The sequence below is a fragment of the Alternaria arborescens genome, assembly GCF_004154835.1.
Source record: "Alternaria arborescens strain FERA 675 chromosome Unknown contig_55, whole genome shotgun sequence".
NCBI lineage: Eukaryota > Fungi > Ascomycota > Dothideomycetes > Pleosporales > Pleosporaceae > Alternaria > Alternaria arborescens.
This window is the reverse complement of record NW_021167910.1, coordinates 93,242-110,007: the sequence shown is the minus strand read 5'-3', so window position 1 is coordinate 110,007 and position 16,766 is coordinate 93,242. Positions and strand designations below refer to the sequence as shown.

General features: G+C 52.2%; 4 protein-coding genes across 4 annotated transcripts; 1 reads left to right on the top strand and 3 right to left on the bottom strand.

Annotated features, from left to right (window-relative positions):
• Window positions 1-829: 829 nt before the first annotated feature.
• AA0111_g11700 (hypothetical protein) lies at window positions 830-3,505 on the bottom strand (the record flags this gene model as incomplete). The annotated part of the gene is made up of 1 exon (XM_028645596.1): window positions 830-3,505. One exon carries the CDS (start codon window positions 3,503-3,505, stop codon window positions 830-832), a length of 2,676 nt encoding a protein of 891 aa, XP_028500738.1.
• A 591-nt stretch (window positions 3,506-4,096) lies between these two features.
• AA0111_g11699 (putative aspartokinase) lies at window positions 4,097-5,852 on the bottom strand (the record flags this gene model as incomplete). Its single annotated transcript, XM_028645593.1, has 4 exons — window positions 4,097-4,194; window positions 4,246-4,354; window positions 4,411-5,644; window positions 5,707-5,852. 4 exons carry the CDS (start codon window positions 5,850-5,852, stop codon window positions 4,097-4,099), a joined length of 1,587 nt encoding a protein of 528 aa, XP_028500741.1.
• Window positions 5,853-7,323: 1,471 nt separating this feature from the next.
• On the bottom strand, window positions 7,324-11,219 carry AA0111_g11698 (hypothetical protein; the record flags this gene model as incomplete). The annotated part of the gene is made up of 6 exons (XM_028645592.1): window positions 7,324-8,021; window positions 8,071-8,182; window positions 8,243-8,416; window positions 8,472-9,123; window positions 9,180-10,096; window positions 10,284-11,219. The coding sequence occupies 6 exons, from the start codon at window positions 11,217-11,219 to the stop codon at window positions 7,324-7,326; spliced, it is 3,489 nt and encodes a 1,162-aa protein (XP_028500740.1).
• A 3,074-nt stretch (window positions 11,220-14,293) lies between these two features.
• On the top strand, window positions 14,294-15,491 carry AA0111_g11697 (hypothetical protein; the record flags this gene model as incomplete). The annotated part of the gene is made up of 2 exons (XM_028645591.1): window positions 14,294-14,345; window positions 14,398-15,491. The coding sequence occupies 2 exons, from the start codon at window positions 14,294-14,296 to the stop codon at window positions 15,489-15,491; spliced, it is 1,146 nt and encodes a 381-aa protein (XP_028500743.1).
• Window positions 15,492-16,766: the final 1,275 nt, after the last annotated feature.

Genomic DNA, 16,766 nt, shown 5'->3' with positions numbered 1-16,766 from the left:
GTAGGCAGCGTAGGAGGGGTATAGGAGGCAGGGGGGGAGGAGGGGGGGGTTGAGGAAGAGGGGGAGGGGGAGGAGGAGGAGCAAGGGGAGAAGCAAGGTTAGGACGGTCTTTGTGACAATGATTTGCTGACTTTTTTTCTGTCGTTAGGGATGGAGATGATTCGGTTTGTGGATGGTGTACCGTTAGTTAGTGGGTGATGGGGATGCGGATGACGGATCGGCGTTTGGATGGAGTACGGATATACCCGTTTTCTTTTCCTTTTCGATGTTGCATGGTTGGCGGTGATGATGGTTTTGTTGTGTTGCTAGAATTGAGTTGGGAATACTGATGATCAAGACGCTATGATTTATTGGACTCTTTTCTACATGCATACCTCATTAGATCTTGGGTGTTGACAGGGATGGTTTACTATTTTCTTTAACATTAGAGGCATAGCAGGTCAGTTCTGTAGACGTCTAAGTTCGAAACTCAATGTGGGTCGCATGGAGGCAGGCTGCTGATGATACATAACAATGATGTTCGCACACGTGTTTAGCTGAGCCTATCATCGAACACTCGATGTCGTGACCAATGGCGTGGTCTGAATTGCATCTCTGTCTGAGAGTTGCATATTTGCACTGCAATCTTTAGCGCGGAAGAGAAGACGTCAGCCTCGCGTGGAATAAGATCGAGAGACTTGACATTCGCTTGTATCTGCACTACAATCTTTACCACGCAGGACATGCATACCTATGAACGCAATCCAACCAATTCTCTCATCTCAATCCAACCTATTACCTGAACACCAAGTCCCGGAACCTACTCGCACCCATCACCCGAAGAAACAAATCACCCTCCTTCTCCCCTATGCATACGCAGTAATTCCAACTGCCTCTTTTTCTCCCTACCCTCCATAGCCCTAAGTTCCGCGTCCCACTCATCTTCCTCTTCCTCTTTCCTACTCCTCTCACCCACTCTACTCGCCGATCGCTGTGTGCACATTTGTTCATGTCCCCTTGCCCTTATAGCGCTCTCCTCCAACAACATCGCTTTACTAACTACCACCTGTGAATGACCACCACCACCACCGCCCATCTCACTCTCCTCTTCCACCTCGCCATCCTGCCGCGGTTCCAAGAACCACGGCTCTCGACGCGGTTTTGAAGCCTGTCGTTCGTACGATGTTGCGGCGTGTCTGTTGTATCTCACCGGTGGGTATAGCATTGGCTTGGGTGGTGGGATGAGTAGAGGAGAGGGTCGGGGCGTCGAGAGACGTTGTTTAGCCAAGGCGTTTGGGAGAGAGGATCGTTTGATGGGTGGGTGTGTGGGTGAAGATGAGGAGCGGAGGGGGTGAGATGACTGGTCTGTACGCTCGGGTGTTGGTGTTGTTGTGTGTTTATCGTCGTCGTCGTCGTCGTCATCATTGTAATCTTCTCCGTGGTAGTCGTTGTCGTAAATGTGGTCTTCGTACTGGAAGTCGTGAACCTGGATCTCGTCGTCGTTGGAACTAGAGTTGCAGATGGAGTTGTTGTACTCCTCGTGGCTATCCCGTTCGATCTCCACGGCAGTATTGCAACGCCAACTCTTTGTACTACTCCCCGTAGCCCCTCTGCTCCTTCCCCACTGCCCCTCTCCCTCTTGTTCTGCTTCACCCTCTCCCCCTCCCCGTAAAGCAGGATGTATACATCCATTAATCACGTACCCGTTATCTTTTACATCGACCATCGACACATCATCCTTGGCATCAACCGCCAGACCACCATCTTCTTCTTCGTGTACAGTTTCTTCTCCAAGAATCCCCCTACGATCCGTCAATGCCGTGTTACTCTCACCAACACCAAGTCGCATTTCCGCCCTCTTCCTCTCCATTTTCTTCAATTCATCGGCCCAACTACTCAGAGCCTGCATACTGGGACCTCGACGACGAGTGCCACGTTCCTGCGGGCTGATCAGGGAACTTTGCCTGTTGGAAGAGGGAGTATACTGGTCAGAAGTGTCGATCCTGAGGCTATGGCGAGATCTATTCGTCGTGTTGCTGCGACGGAGGCTGTGAACGCTGTGTGCATAGTTGTTGGGCGAGAATCTGGATTTGCAAGTCTTCTCGGCGGGATACGAGTCGGCATGGCTGTAGGTATGCGGATCAGAAGAAGCTGCGCCGGCGAGGAGGTTGGAAAGCGTAAAAGTCCTGTTGCGAAGCGGTAGTATGTCGTGGCCGTATGTGGGTTTAATGGGACCGCTAGATGACCGCTGAGCGAGCGGAATATCCAGTTCCGATTCCCTGTTACTGCTGTATGCTGTTGAGCTGTTTGTCAGTGTCAAATCCAACGTCGACCCACTCCATCGCTCATCGACAGTCTCCGCGCTATCCCTAGCACTCAGACTCCTAACAAAGTTACTGTAATCATAGCCTTCGTCGTCGCTATCTTCACCATCTAGCTCCCTACGTCTCTCCATCTCTCCTTCAATATCGCAGACAACCTTTGTCGCCCACGCCAGTCTGACACCGCCCTCTCCAACAGCGACGTCCCTCCCCTTCCTCCTCTCCCGATTCATTCTGAGCAAATCGCGTCTTGCTTCCAGGATAGTAGTGAACTGTCCAGTCTGCTCGTCATACCCCAACCAAGCATCTTTATCCTCCAGCATCTCCCCACTCGTGATATTGTACTGTCGTGCACCCGCCGCCTCTTCATCCGCGTACGCCTCGAGCTTATCCGGCAACATTGCATCGATGTAATCCGCCAACGAACCAGGCATCTGGTAACTTTCCAACGTGAGTTCAACAGCTAGCAACGTATCTCTCGGTCTCACCATGGACGGGTGAATGACATCGTTTTCCGCACTGAAAGAGCGACTTAGTGCATGTCTGCTTGCACACAACTGAAGAGCCATCTTATTCACATCGCTCTTGGCGTCTTCGTACACGGCTCTACTAACGGGATCAGTCGGTATGCCTGGTTCCCACATCTCAACCGGTACAGCAGTGACAGGTGTCGTTGCAGTCGGCGTCCCAGTCGCTGACGTCTTGGGCGTGAGCGAAGCCCAGTGCCCACCTTCAGCGAAAGCATTCTTGACGGGGCCAGCTGCTGTGGCAGAAAGAGGGGTTGCGGGGCCTGCAGATACGACATCCCAGCGTGGCCGCGGTGTAGTCGGGGACCCAGTCTCGATGCGTGGGAGATATGCTGGGCGGAGCGGATGTGCGCCCGTCGGTGCAGTGAAGGAAGAGGAGTTGTAAAGTAGTACATGGCGTCCTCTGGGAGCGACGATGGAATGGATGGGTCTGGGTGGCGGACGCCAACCTATGACCATCATGTAGTCTTCTTGGTTCCTACGCCGTATGCATTTCACAGCTTGATGCCATTTGGCTGAGGAGAAGTAGTTCGTGGTCCAGTTCCTGACTTCTTCCCAGAACTTGGGGTGTTGCTCTGTAGTTAGGCCTTTCAAGCCAGCGGCTTCGTGTCGTGCTATGGGCTTGCCGGTGACAGGCGAGATCACGCTGTCCGAAGTGGTAGTTGTGACGCCTGGCATGATGAAGTTACCGCATGGCGGGTGTGGTTGTTGTGGGCGCAGTCGAGGCGAGACTGGTGGAGGCTGAGCGAGAAGATTTAGAGTCATGCGCGTCGTATAAGGGCATATCAGTGTCTTGGAGAGAATGTGATGGCGAAATGAGATATTACGGCCGGCGTTTGTTGCGTGGCGCAACAGTCACTCGCGGGAACTGGAAAGCAAACGCTCGCAGGCCCGACTCGAGGTAAAACATATTCGGTGAAGAGAAACAATCGTGGACATGACGCAGAGAGCACCCGTGATAAGAGAAACATAATTCCAGGATGACGAGGTGAAAGCGAGACACGATATGAGATACTGGTGGTTTCAGTCGGTTGAAAGCATCGTTCCGTCCAGGTCCCCTAGACTAGATGAAGTCGTGAACAGATTGTCACTGTGACATCGCAACAGCCCGCATATCATGCCAGAGAATTCAAATCTCCCGCTCCTTGGTTCGAACGTCCACACGGGTACAACATTGAAAGCAAGACGGACATGAAAATATATAATTGACCCAGAAAGGTTATCTAGGTGGTATCAACCTTTTAAACTCCGCTCATGCGGATGCGACATCTAGTCTAAGAAGGTAAAAAGATTTGTATGTACAACATTGAGAGCACGGTCGGCTTCGCGCTCTTCAATGACACAGGAGATGTTGATCTCGCTAGCACCTGGGAAAAGTTAGCAACCGCACAAGTATAGTTGTTGACAGCACGACATACCCTGCGATATCATCTCAATATTGATGTTGTTTTGGCCCAACACGCTGAAGAATCTGCCAGAGATACCAATCATGTTCTTGAGCTGTTTACCCACCAAGCTCACGATAGCCTGCAGACATATAGTCAGTATACATCTCACAAGCATTTCATGCAACCACAACTTACCATATCAGGCACGATGTCAATCGTACCGAGCTGTCCAAGGTCGTTGACAGCGCCCTGAAGATCCTTGCTCTGGATCTTGTACTCGTCCTCACCACCACCACTCAATAGCGCAGATTCAGAGTGCAGCGCCATGGATACATGAACCTCAGAGGAAGAAATGAGGTCGACTGACAGATGCCAGCGATCCAGGATGCTGAAGATATTCATCAGGAATCCATGAGCGCGCGTACGCTTGTTACTGTGGACGTTCAAGACGACGATATTGTGCTTGATAGTAACAGCCGTAGGTCTCTTTGGGCCCTCGAGCTGCGTAAGCAGGCTGGCGGACCTTGTACGGAAGAGCTTTCCGTCGCGGAGAGGCGCGCGGTCGTCGATAAAACCGGGGTTGTCGGGGAAGATGACAGTGCCGGCATTGCGTGGGTTCATGACATTTTTGATGCGAATGGGAATGCGGGCGCGGATTACCTGCTCCATGGTGAAGGGATGGATAACCTCGGAGCCGTAGAAGGTCAGCTCAGCGGCCTCGGAGGGCGTGACGGTGGGAAGCAGAGCGGCGGTAGGGACCTTGCGTGGGTCGGCGGTGAAGATGCCATCGACCTCCTTCCAGACCTGGAGCTCCTTGGCCCGGGTACCAACAGCTACCAGAGCGGCACAGAGATCGGTGTATCCACGGCCAATGGAGTTGAGCAGTCCGCCGGGCACGTTGCCAAAGTAGCCGGTGATGACGGGGACTTTGTCGCCGCATGCTGCGACTTCCTTGCCCAGATCCTCGGCCAGGTCCTTGTAGAACATGTCGTACAGGCCGCCCTTGACAGGCGCATTGAACTTGACCACATCGCTCAGGTCGACGAACTGCGCCGGCGTGCCGCGATCGTTCAGGATGGCAGTCATGTACCGGCAGCTCAGCTTCTCGCCTTTGCTGATGATCTTGTCCTCGGCGCGGTTCGTCACCTCCTCCAGGTGCTGGGCCGACTCGAGGATCTTGACCAAACTTTCGCACTCGGCATTCACGTCGTCGATGTAAGCAGCCAGGATGTCGGGGTTCTTCAGAATGTCCCTGCCGGCCTGGATGTGGTCGGTGCGGATGGCCTCGACAATGTCGTCGTAACCGCGGTGGTTGGGTTGTTCGGCAGCGCGAGCGGCGCGGAGGAGGCGGTTGGTGGTTCCTTCGAGCTTCGTGTTGGAGCTGCGTGCGGAGCAGACTATAGCCGCGCGGTTCGTCTCAAGGCCAGCTCTATTGTCGTGTCAGTGTCTGTCGAGTAGGTGACATTTCTCCAGGTAAATAGGAAGACATACTCGACGATGCCCGCTATGTTCTCCGCGAACTTGCCCACACTTGTACCCCCGAACTTGAGCACCACCCAGCCGCCCGGCAGGTGCTTCTCTTCCGTGTGCGCTATCCGCTCCGACTCGTGTGTGGTTCCGTTTGTGTATGCAGACATGTTGGGCGAGGGTGCTTGTGCTTGTGGCGATGCAATTGGAAATGTGTGGTGTTCTGCTGGTTGGTGTAGGGTGGGAAGGGGTGCAAGACGTGGTATCTATATGCAATGACGTGTGTAGAGCAAAGTATGGAGTAGTGGAGAGCAAGTGAGGGAATTCTCAATGTCTTTTAGTGGGGCCTGAGTCAGAAAGTTGATGTTCCCGCCGCAATCGGCTGCACCGCACGCCCGCGAACCACGACAACACAAACCTTGAACCGGCAGAAACAAAACTCTACGGCACGGGTCGGCGCATGCGTTCTTCGTCTCGGTAACCAATGATGCTTCTGCACCCAGATTATTCCGCCCTGCACTGCACTCTTCGCCGTCCGCCCAAGAACACCACGTCTGCTGGCCCTCTGTGACACTTGACAGCTGTCATCGCATCTCGGCGCCTTGATAAATTGCCCTTGTCCGCGCCCGGTAGTCGCGAGTCCGGGCCATCGGCAGTTGGTTCGCTGCCTGGATTCCCTATCTTGTGCATCCGCCGTGCAACACCACTGCAACCACAGCAGTCTCTAGTTGTCTCTAGCCCACAGCACATGACCTGACAGTGACTATACTCACGTTCCGCGAGCACATGTTGGACACGCGGATCCTCAACAACGAGATGCGGACCCTCACGAACCCACGAGAAAGACACGGAACCACACGCGGAACACCATCTACAACATGATGCGGAACCTCACCACCCACACGCGGAACCCATCAATGAGACACGCATCCCCGTTGACAACAAATCGCAACTAGTATCCCACGTCCATGGGCTTCTCCTAATCTACCAATACCCAATCCTAACCCGAGATTCCAGCGATTCTAGACCCAAGATCCCCCTCTACAGCAGAACAATCTCCGTAAAACCTACGAGATACTTCTAAAGGTAACGAGTGCATGGGTATGTCGACCCTCTAGCTTCTCCATTCTGCAGCTAGCCCGTTCCGATAGGTTCGGGCATGGCTCGCAATATGCTGGCGACTTCTTACACAATGGACTACAAGACCTATACAAACTACTAATTCTCCGAGAGTACATACAGGCGCAAGCTACGTATTGCGGAGAAAAGCACCGAGACCTGGAGTTGTCGTGTGGGTAATACGCTAGCACGCACGAGCGATAGAGAGCATCCGTGACATTACTAGGCACAGTTCACGCAGCAGACTACTGGTAATCTGGGCCAGTAATAGACGGCTGATGCGGTACCGAAGCGTGATATCTGATGTTGTCGTCGGAGCGCCAATCTGATGTATTGAGTATTGTCTCAGCTATCTCCTCGCCCAGTCTATTTCAGAATCAAGAGCGACACTTCCCACGCGCTCTTGGTTCAATCCGACGAGTGAATCCACTACAGTTCCTCGAGTCTAAACGCTGCCAGTTCGATCTAATAAGTCTACCGAGTAAAGGCACTACCTAACCTGATAACATGCATTCCAAACCGCTACGCCCTAGCCGTGTTCCTCAACGTCTTCTGTATGCAAGCACAGAGCTCTGGTATCCTGAATGGCTTACTAATCACATCGTCCATTCCTGCTTTGAGTGCCACCTCCACCTGCTCACTCCGCACATTAGCCGTCACTGCTATGACGGGTACGTGTGCTCTTACGACCCCTTCCTTCTGCAACTCCCTGATATTCCTAACACACGTCAACCCATCCATGACAGGCATCTCCCAGTCCATTAGAATGAGCGCGAGAGCCTTGCCAGAGCCATCCGATATACAGTACTTTGTCGTACGCAAATAGTCCAGCGCTTCGCCTCCGTGATTCGCCACAGCGACTTGCATTCCCGTGTTTCGCAGCTGCTTGGCGAGGACGCGCTGGTTCACGAGGTTGTCTTCGACGATGAGGACGTAGAGGTCCTTGTGCGGTATGTCGTTTGCAAGAACGGCCGATTCGAGCAGCGGTTCGTCCGTCTCGTTGCGGGCTCGACTTGAAAGCAGCGTTTCCTGGGCGCGTATGCTCAAACTGACGGCGGCATCGCTCTGCGTGCGGTTGAAGTCGGGACGCAAGGCACTCCTGCGGCTCTTGACGTAAAAGGAAAAGGTGCTGCCGACGCCCGCTTTGGATGCGAAGCCAATGGCGCCGCCGTGCATCTCGGTGAGGCGTCGTGAGATGAAGAGACCGAGGCCGGAACCACCTGGATGCTTGTTAGCGAAATACATTGTCTCTTCCCGATCAGACGTTACCATAGTCGATGTGTGTTCGTGGAGAGGTTTGGGAAAAGCGAGCGAAGAGAAGCTCGTGTTCTTCGTCGCTCAAGCCACGACCCGTGTCCTGCACGGAAAAGATGACATAGACCTTTTTTTTTCATGTTAGCAGCAGCCCCTAGCACATGTTGTTGCTCAATGAATGACTCACGATTTCGCCCTTTTCCCAATCCGCCTGTAGTGTCGCTGCCTCGGAAGCGTCCGAGGTGCGCGAGAATGGCACACTGAAGCTGTGAGTGGGCTGCTCAAGGGAGATGCCCAGGCTCACGGAGATTTCACGTATTTCCTCTAGCCGCGTGAACTTGATAGCATTCGTGATGAGGTTCTGTTTTTGCTTGTTAGCCCATTGCAACTTTCTTAGATCTCGCGCGCCCACTTACAATGAGTATCTGCAACACCCTTGTCGGGTCAAGCGATACATGGTCGATTTTGATCTTCTTGCACGACTCTTCAAGCTGGAACCGCAAGTCTACGCCTGCGGACCTGGCCTCGCCTTCAAACATCTTGACTGCATCTCTTGCGATGGAATCGAACTTGACGTCGACGGGGGTCATGACGAATAATCCAGAGTCTAGTTTAGACATGGTAAGCACATCGTCCACAATCGTCTTCATGTGCTTCGAGCATTGAACAATAGTCTCGGCAGCGTCCACGGTAGTCTCCAGTATGCTTTGGTACACCTTCTGGTAGTCTGTCGACTTGCCGAAGCTCTTGTGCGCTGCGATGATGCTATCCGCGCATTGAACGATTGCAGAAAGCGGATTCCGCATCTCGTGGGACGTTGTATCAATGAAGTTCTCCAGGCTGCGCTTGGACTCTCGAGCTCTTGTTGCCTGCGTAGCTTGCAGCTTCTCGCCCCATTTTTGCTGACTGATGTCGGTACAGCAGCCGATAATCTCAATCACTTCTCCCTCGTCGTTGAGCTCGGGGAATATCGATGTGATGACCCACATTGGCTCTTTCTCGGGGTATGTATCATCGAGATTCTGGCTGGGTGCGTTCCATCTCTTCTTGAGACGCAACTCGAATGACCTGTTGGTTGTAAGTTTCGTCAAACACACATACACCAGGAGATGGGTATGACTTACTGATGCTGCTTGGTCTTTACCAGTTCCTCAAACTTCGATTGACCCATTTCAATGAACTCGTCGTCAATGATCTTTTCCCATGCATCGGCCAGATCAGTCGAAGGGTCCACCGGGCCCAGCATCTCGAACCAAGCCTCATTCCTGTACGAGTAGACACCATCCATACCTATTAGGAAGATGCCAATATCGGCGCGTTCCGCAAAGCGTCTGAACTTGGACAAATTCCGCTCAGACTCTTGCTGAGAAAGCGTCAGTTGGTGCTTGAGTTGGAATTTCATCGCTTCGGCATTAGCAATAGTCCGCTCTCGGCGCCCGATATCCTCTTCATGGAGTAGAATTGATGTCAAGCATGTAGATAACAATCGGCTTGCGACTAGAATGAACTGGAGATAGTCTTCATCAAACGGACGGCGAGGATTGATGCCAAGGACCATAAAGCCAAGGATGTTATCCTTCGAAGAGGTCGGGTTCAATGGACAGATGGCCGCCGCTCGACAAGGGTCACCGAAGCCCTGCCAGTCAACATCTTTTACCAAGTCTGCAGCCATGGGATCCTGATCGAACCGAATTATGATCGGCTTTCGGGCTGTGAGTGCCTGGCGAAAGTACGGCGTGAATCCGTGGTCTTGTTGAAAGTCGAGATTATCGGGACCTGCTGGTGAACCTTTCGGCAGACCGAAAGAGCCGCGCAGCTTGCAGTGTTGCTGGTTGGTATCGGAAAACCGCGTTCTGCTTGATTCTGAACCGTGGCCGTCGGCTTCGGCTGAGTATAGCAAAGCAAATGGAACGTCTTTGTCGTTGCGAGATAGGACTTCGGTCGCAAGGACCCAGTAAGTGTCTGTGTTGCGCGCCCTTGGTATCTCCTCGCTTAGCTCCAATAGTGTGCGTGAACGTCTTTGCGTGATGACTTGTTTGGTCTAAGCGTTTGTCAGTAGCTTTCACGGCAGCTTTGCAGTATGCACAAATTATTCCCAGCGGTCATAAGCCTGCGTTTCCATAGTCTCTCGAGTCGCGTGAGCTTTCCGTTGCCGTGTAGGATCGAATCTGACTGTAGAAGATGAAGGGGCAAGAGAAAAGAACAAGGATACAAGAAGCATTACTTACCGTCTCTACCAAAGGCTCATAATGTCCAACTGTGACGCCCTCGGAATCGAATATAGGTATGAACTTTAGCGAAAAGTAAGTTTCTTCCATGAAGCCGTTCCGCACCATATGTATAACCGTGTTAGTCTTCTCCACCGTCTCCCCCGCCAGATTCGTATCTATGATGGGCTCAAAATATTCAGCCCAGACGGAAGCAAGAGCGACGCGAGCACTCATTCCCATGCAAGGATGAAAGCCACCCAAGAGCTCTATCTCTGCTTCGTTATAGATCATAATCAGGTCCGGTCCGTAAAAAACTACCGCTGGTCTTGGATCCTGCATGACAAGGTTGGCAATGCTCCGTAGTTGAGATGGCCAGGACGACATCGGCCCAAGAGGCGTAGAAGCCCAATCGATACTGCGCGCCCACGCCGCATGTGGTGTCAACCGCACAGGGGGAAGCTCATCTGTCCAATCGAAGTTTGGTGCTTTTCGTTTGGACGTCTTTCGACTCAAAGGCATCATTTCGGAGCCTTCCCCTTCTGCGCATGTAGCAGCGGAGATACCGCTAATGACGTTCCACCGGTCAGCCACGTGAACCCTCGTCCAATTGAATCCGTGGTAGAGAAAAGGTTTACTCGTCGTGTCCTGTTCCAGAGACCAGCTTCGAAACGCGATGAAAGGAGCATAGCCCTTTTGGTTAACACCAGACGTGCCGCCATCGCGGGTTAATTGTTGCAACAAGCCTCCAGGGTCGATTGCAGCCATGGCCGAATTCCAGTATTCCAGAAGACATCCATTCTCAGCAGCTAAGCTATCTGGTGAAGTGTCGATAATGAAGGTTGGTCGTGGGTCTCGATGCAGCAAGTCCAGCATGCCGACACGATGCAGGGGTGACGTGCCATTCTGAGACGATGGTTCGAGGGGTCGCTTGTCGAGTGAAGGCAATGCCGTCATGATTGGGCTGATCCTAGCGCTGCATATGGCCGTCTGCCCTCCTCTTGCGCAGTCACTACAGATGATGATGCTGTGCTAAATGTTGCTCTTGTCGCAGCCATGTGGAAGCGCTGTCATGTATTCTAGGTGGGCTTGGAAAAGTGGAATGGATCTAGAAGCCTAGGCCGGCTACGTGGATCGGCCGCATGCCGCTAGCCGGATTTAGCGCCGATCCCTCGTGATGGCTCGAGGACGCGTCCATCTTTTGAAACAATGATACATCTACATCACTTACCATCTCCATCTCGCCGTTCTGCATTCGCAAATTCTCTGACAGTCTGAAGTTGAGCGGGACGATTGGCTATCGATGATACCTAGGTAGTCGGTCACTTACCTACGATTTCATCCAATGACGTCGCACTTGAGCCAGGCATCCTCATTTCTGCACTGCGTCACGCCATAGCCGATAGCAGGGCACCTAGAGGTGAACTTTGAGTTCTGAAACAAGACATTCTTGGGTCCAAGTTTAAGCTTTATCGGTAGTAGGGAGCGTGGTATACCGAGAGTCGCATGTAAGAACCTCAAGAAGAACATTGGCAACCACAACTTGTCCATGGCAGGGTCATTCTCACAGTTAGTTACAAATGACCCTGCATCTCCCACAGCTTTTGGAGTCTTCATACATCTTATTTTGTAAAGATCGCACGTCCGGGTAAATACACGAGGCAGTTCACCGATTGTCCATTCTGCATAAGGCTGCGCATTAACGCCGCAATCAATCATGGTTCGGAAGGTTTACACAACACGTCAGCAGATGCAGGAAGGTAAATCGGTTTATACTGGGGGGGTTTATCGATTCTGCAGTTGGGCTTCTAGCGTGGTTCAGCCTTGTTGGCTGGCCATCTGGTTATGAACGGGAGCTCTCCCTCGATACCTGAGCCTTGTGCATTGCTGAGCTCTACAAATCGTCACCTCCTGTGGTCATAATTTGAGAATATGATGCCTATCATAAGTTCGGCTACATCACTCGGTACTGTAACTGTACAAACCCACCTGTCAGGCCAACGTTCAACTCACTCCTCTACCGAATTCGACTCCAATCAAGAGCGACTTCCAATGGTCTCACAGCGGAGTCTTTGTCACTCCCTACGGGACATCGCTCGCCATCGGATCAGGGAGGGTAGCGGACCTTACATCTGTATTTACCCCAACTCCATCATGTGTTGACAGATGGTTGTTAGCACCATCGCCGTCTTGCGCCATAGATGACACACCCATTGGCCTTGATACCGTCTGGTCCGTGAATCCTACGCGATCGATCGTCTCCGATGTCGCGTACAGTAACTGCCAGCTTTATGGAACGGCTACTTATAGTCCTGGGATATGTCCTAGCGGTCAAACAATTGCAGAAATAACTGCGTATGCAAGCAGTATGTCGAATGGAACCAAATCTTTCTGGCAAGCGAGCTGTTGCAAAAGGTTCGGCGCTGTTGCTCTCTATCTGTAAATATCTGTTTAGCTGACGTGGGACCAATAGCGACATGACCTTTGGCCCGGAGCACCCAGATGTTTGCCTAAGTAGCTTTTCGACCCCTATCCGTGCTTACGCTGCGATCATAACGGAATCTACGTCCGACGGCGAAAACATCACTCCGGTCTAGGAATATACATCCAAGTACGGTTCTGACGGGACAACTGTGATTTCTAGTATCACGACGATTGCAACAGGTCTAGCGGTTGCTGATCCTGTCGTAGTCGCCTGGCAGATCGACGACGTTGGAACGTTTCCAAGTGAATATGTCAAGTCGTTAGTTGCGAGATATAGTATACCCTCACCAGCTAGTACGTCTACGCCAACTATCAACGCATTAGAGCCAACGACTGCACCCACATCCAACGGTCTCAGTACAGGTACGAGAGTGGGAATTGGCGTCGGAGTGGCGCTTGCTGCTGCTCTTGCTGGAGGCCTGTTGATCTTCTGGTGTCTGCGACGTCGTCGAAAAGCTGGCGGGACGGAGGGACCAGATGCTGTGATATCGGAGATGGAAGATCAAGACCATACTCATACCGAGCGCAAGTGGTACTTTGGTGGACGATGGAGGAGTGAGGTTGATGCCAAGCGACTCAAAACGAGCTTGACTCGAAGGCGGTGCATGTTGTCCCTGGACCACCGGCTGAATTGGAAGCACATGAGCCTGCGGTTGAATGTGCCAAGATTGCAGGAAACGATGACGGCAGAGCTCTTGAGCGGGTATAATTGTACACAGCACTCGACGGAATCAGACCTGGAGAAGATCTTTTTGGCTTTATCCACTTCCAAGGAACCGGAACACGGCAACGAATATTACATGACTTCTTTTCTTTTGGTTTGATATGCTCCGCAGTCATTACTGTGCTAAGCCGAGTAGGTTCTTTCTCTCACGTCCTCAGTGGACCGATACGGTCTCTCAAATACTCTGGAAACGATCTTGCGATTACTGCCACAGCAGCTCTTTTTCGTCTCCTTCATGATTTGATGCTATCGCGATAGTAATGCTGAGTCTGTGAGGAAGAAAATACACTAAAATTCGTCTTGGTTCACCTAATCTCCGTTTCGGTCTCGCGAATCACGGTGAAACAAGCTTCTATGAGCAGGGAGCGTTTCATAAATCCTTCATCTTCAAGCCGCCCACACTAGGCTTGAACAAGCAGAAAGCGGGCCCAACTAAGGCTCGTTCAGGCTTAGCGTCTCCGTCGCGAACGTTTCACACCGGACTTTCCATCACCAAACGGCTGTCATGCCATCTGGCGTCCTGTCAAAACCGTTCATGCCTGCAGATACCACTTGCGCGATACTCAATGTAGTTGCGCGCGTTTCCTGGATATTAGCCATGCGATGCGTTCGCGCTGTCTAGAAGCCAAACTAGGCTTTGGAGGAATATGCGCCGAGTCAAGTCGAATTCTTATATTATCTGCTGGGCCTCGTCGTGCTTTCCAGTTCGTGCTGTCCCATCGCTCACTACTGTCATTCATTCTTCGTGTTCGTAGTATCTTCCTTCATTTTCATCAACTTACAGCTGGTCTCTGTTTCTTACCTTCCAAACATATACTTCAGGATGTTCGCCAAAACTACTCTCATGAGCGCGCTGCTCAGCGCTGCATCTGCTGGTGAGCTTTTTTCTGTCTTCCCTACGAAAACAGCTACTGATCATTACTCCAGAAATCATCTGGGATGGCCGCTTCAACGACATGACCTCCTCTTCCGAGCTCTCCGACTGGTCCTTCTCCAACCCCGTCGGCAGCTACCAATACTACATCCACGGCTCCGGTCCCGTCACCGACTACGTAAATCTCGATGCCACCTTCAAGAACCCCGCCGACACGGCGTCGAAGCAAGGTGTTAAGATCACCATCGACGAGACCGCAAAGTGGAACGGCCAGACCATGCTGCGCACCGAACTCATCCCCCAGACTAAGGCTGCCATCAACAAGGGCAAGGTCTACTACCACTTCTCCGTCAAGACCACGGCTGAGAACGCCCCAACTGCCAACAACGAGCACCAGGTTGCTTTCTTTGAGAGCCACTTCACTGAGCTGAAGTACGGTGCGTCTGGATCTTCCAACACCAACCTGCAATGGCACGTTGGTGGCGTCTCCAAGTGGGACGTTGAGCTCGTCGCCGACGAGTGGCACAACGTTGCTTACGAAATTGACTTTGATGCTGGTTCCGTCTCGTTCTGGCACTCCACCGGTGCTGATGAGTTGAAGCAGACCGCTGGTCCATTCGACGCGAGCACCCAATCCAACGGTGCTGACTGGCATCTTGGTGTCCTAAGGCTTCCAGGTAACGCCGACAAGGACGGTGCTGAGGATTGGTTCTTCAGCGGTGTATACATCGAGGATGGTGAGCTCACTACCAAGGTTGGCAGTGGAGCTGCTGGCGCGGCCCCGGAGAAGCCTGCTGCCAGTGCCGCCGCACCTTCCAAGGTCGCTTCCTCTGCTGCCCCTGCTGCTACTTCTTCTAAGGCTGCTGTTGCCCCAGCCTCTTCCAGCGCTGCCGCTGTCGAGCCTCCCGTTGCTTCTTCCCCTGCTGCCGCTTCTTCCGCTGCTGCTCCCGTCGAGACTCCGGCTGCTTCTTCCGCCGCTGCTATCTCTTCCGCCGCTCCCGTTGAGACTCCCGCCGCTTCTTCGACCTCTGCTGCCGCTCCTGTCGCTACTCCTACTACTGGAGCAGGTTCTGATGCCAAGCTTCCTGAGGAGTTCACCATCAGCCAGTTCGTCGCTTGGCTCAAGGCCAAGACTGGCAAGAACTAAGCAGACGCGATGTACGCGATCCGCTTTGAGTAGTCAGCCAGTTGACACCTTACACATTCTTGTAGATATCTTTCTTCTTCACTAGCTATTGCAATACATTGTTCGCAATTCTTATCCCATAGTCTGCTGCTGAACATGATGGTTATCGATACTCAAGCTTTTGGGCTCGTCGCCACTCCAAGGTCTGTTGACAAGAGCCTCGATAAACCATTATCCAAGCTTACTTCTATTACTAGAACACCTTGGTCACCTTGGTTCTTTTCTTTCCCTATCAACGTACTATTTCATTACCCTTGGCGAATACAGTTTCCCAATGCGAATGCGACTGTACCTAAACCCTTGGCAAAGACAGCACCAAGGCCTACACCTCCCTATATGAAACCTCAAGATACGGAGAGGCCGAAACCACGCCGTATATCCTGTTGGAGCATAGAAGACAAAGTCTAGACTCCAGCTTATGCGGAATGCTTTGACCCGCGCAATGCGATGTCCATGTAGAATTTTTCCGAATTGTGCATATCTGCAGGAGGCTGACAAGAATTCCTAAGACAACGGTTTCAAGGTGTTGATTCCGTCCGAAAAGCGGTGGAGAAAAAATTATTAATTGCAGCCCTCGACTGTTGAGACTGTGCCGGCAGTTGCTACTGAGAGGCTTCCAAGGTCTTGTCCTACTGCAAGTATCGGATTGGTGTAAAAGATTTAGCCGTTCTAATATGCGGCCGACTCGTTCCCTTGAGAGCGGCCTGCATCTGGTTCTGGGATTATGTCTAGATATAGACACTGACGGTCTGCTAGGCCTCGAACGATGTTCGGCGCTCCCGAGATCGCTTGGTGAAAGAAGACGAATCTCGGTGACATCTTATCCCGAGGTATCCATCAATTCTTCTCTTGGCAACGCACCATCGAGTTTTACAATTCGAGACAAGAATCTGCGAAGTAAGCACCGATCTCCCGGGTTGATGCTGGGGTACTCGATGAGACACGCACCGTGCGAGGCGGCGCACTAGATGACTAAGAAGGTCCGATTGATCCGGTAACAGCCAAGTCCGGGGAAGCAGTGATGCAAAAGATCTGTGATAGATTCATCTCTGTAACTGCACAGCATCAAAATTCACCATCTTCCTCCCTGAGACTAAAAGTGACCTACGGTGAAATGTGACATCATCCGCGACCGTTACCTGTGAGGCGTTTGCCGAAAGCTTGCTAAACATAGTGTTACCGAACGCGGTCGAACCTCGACGTCGGCCAAATCTTAAAACCCCAGATCCCAGTACC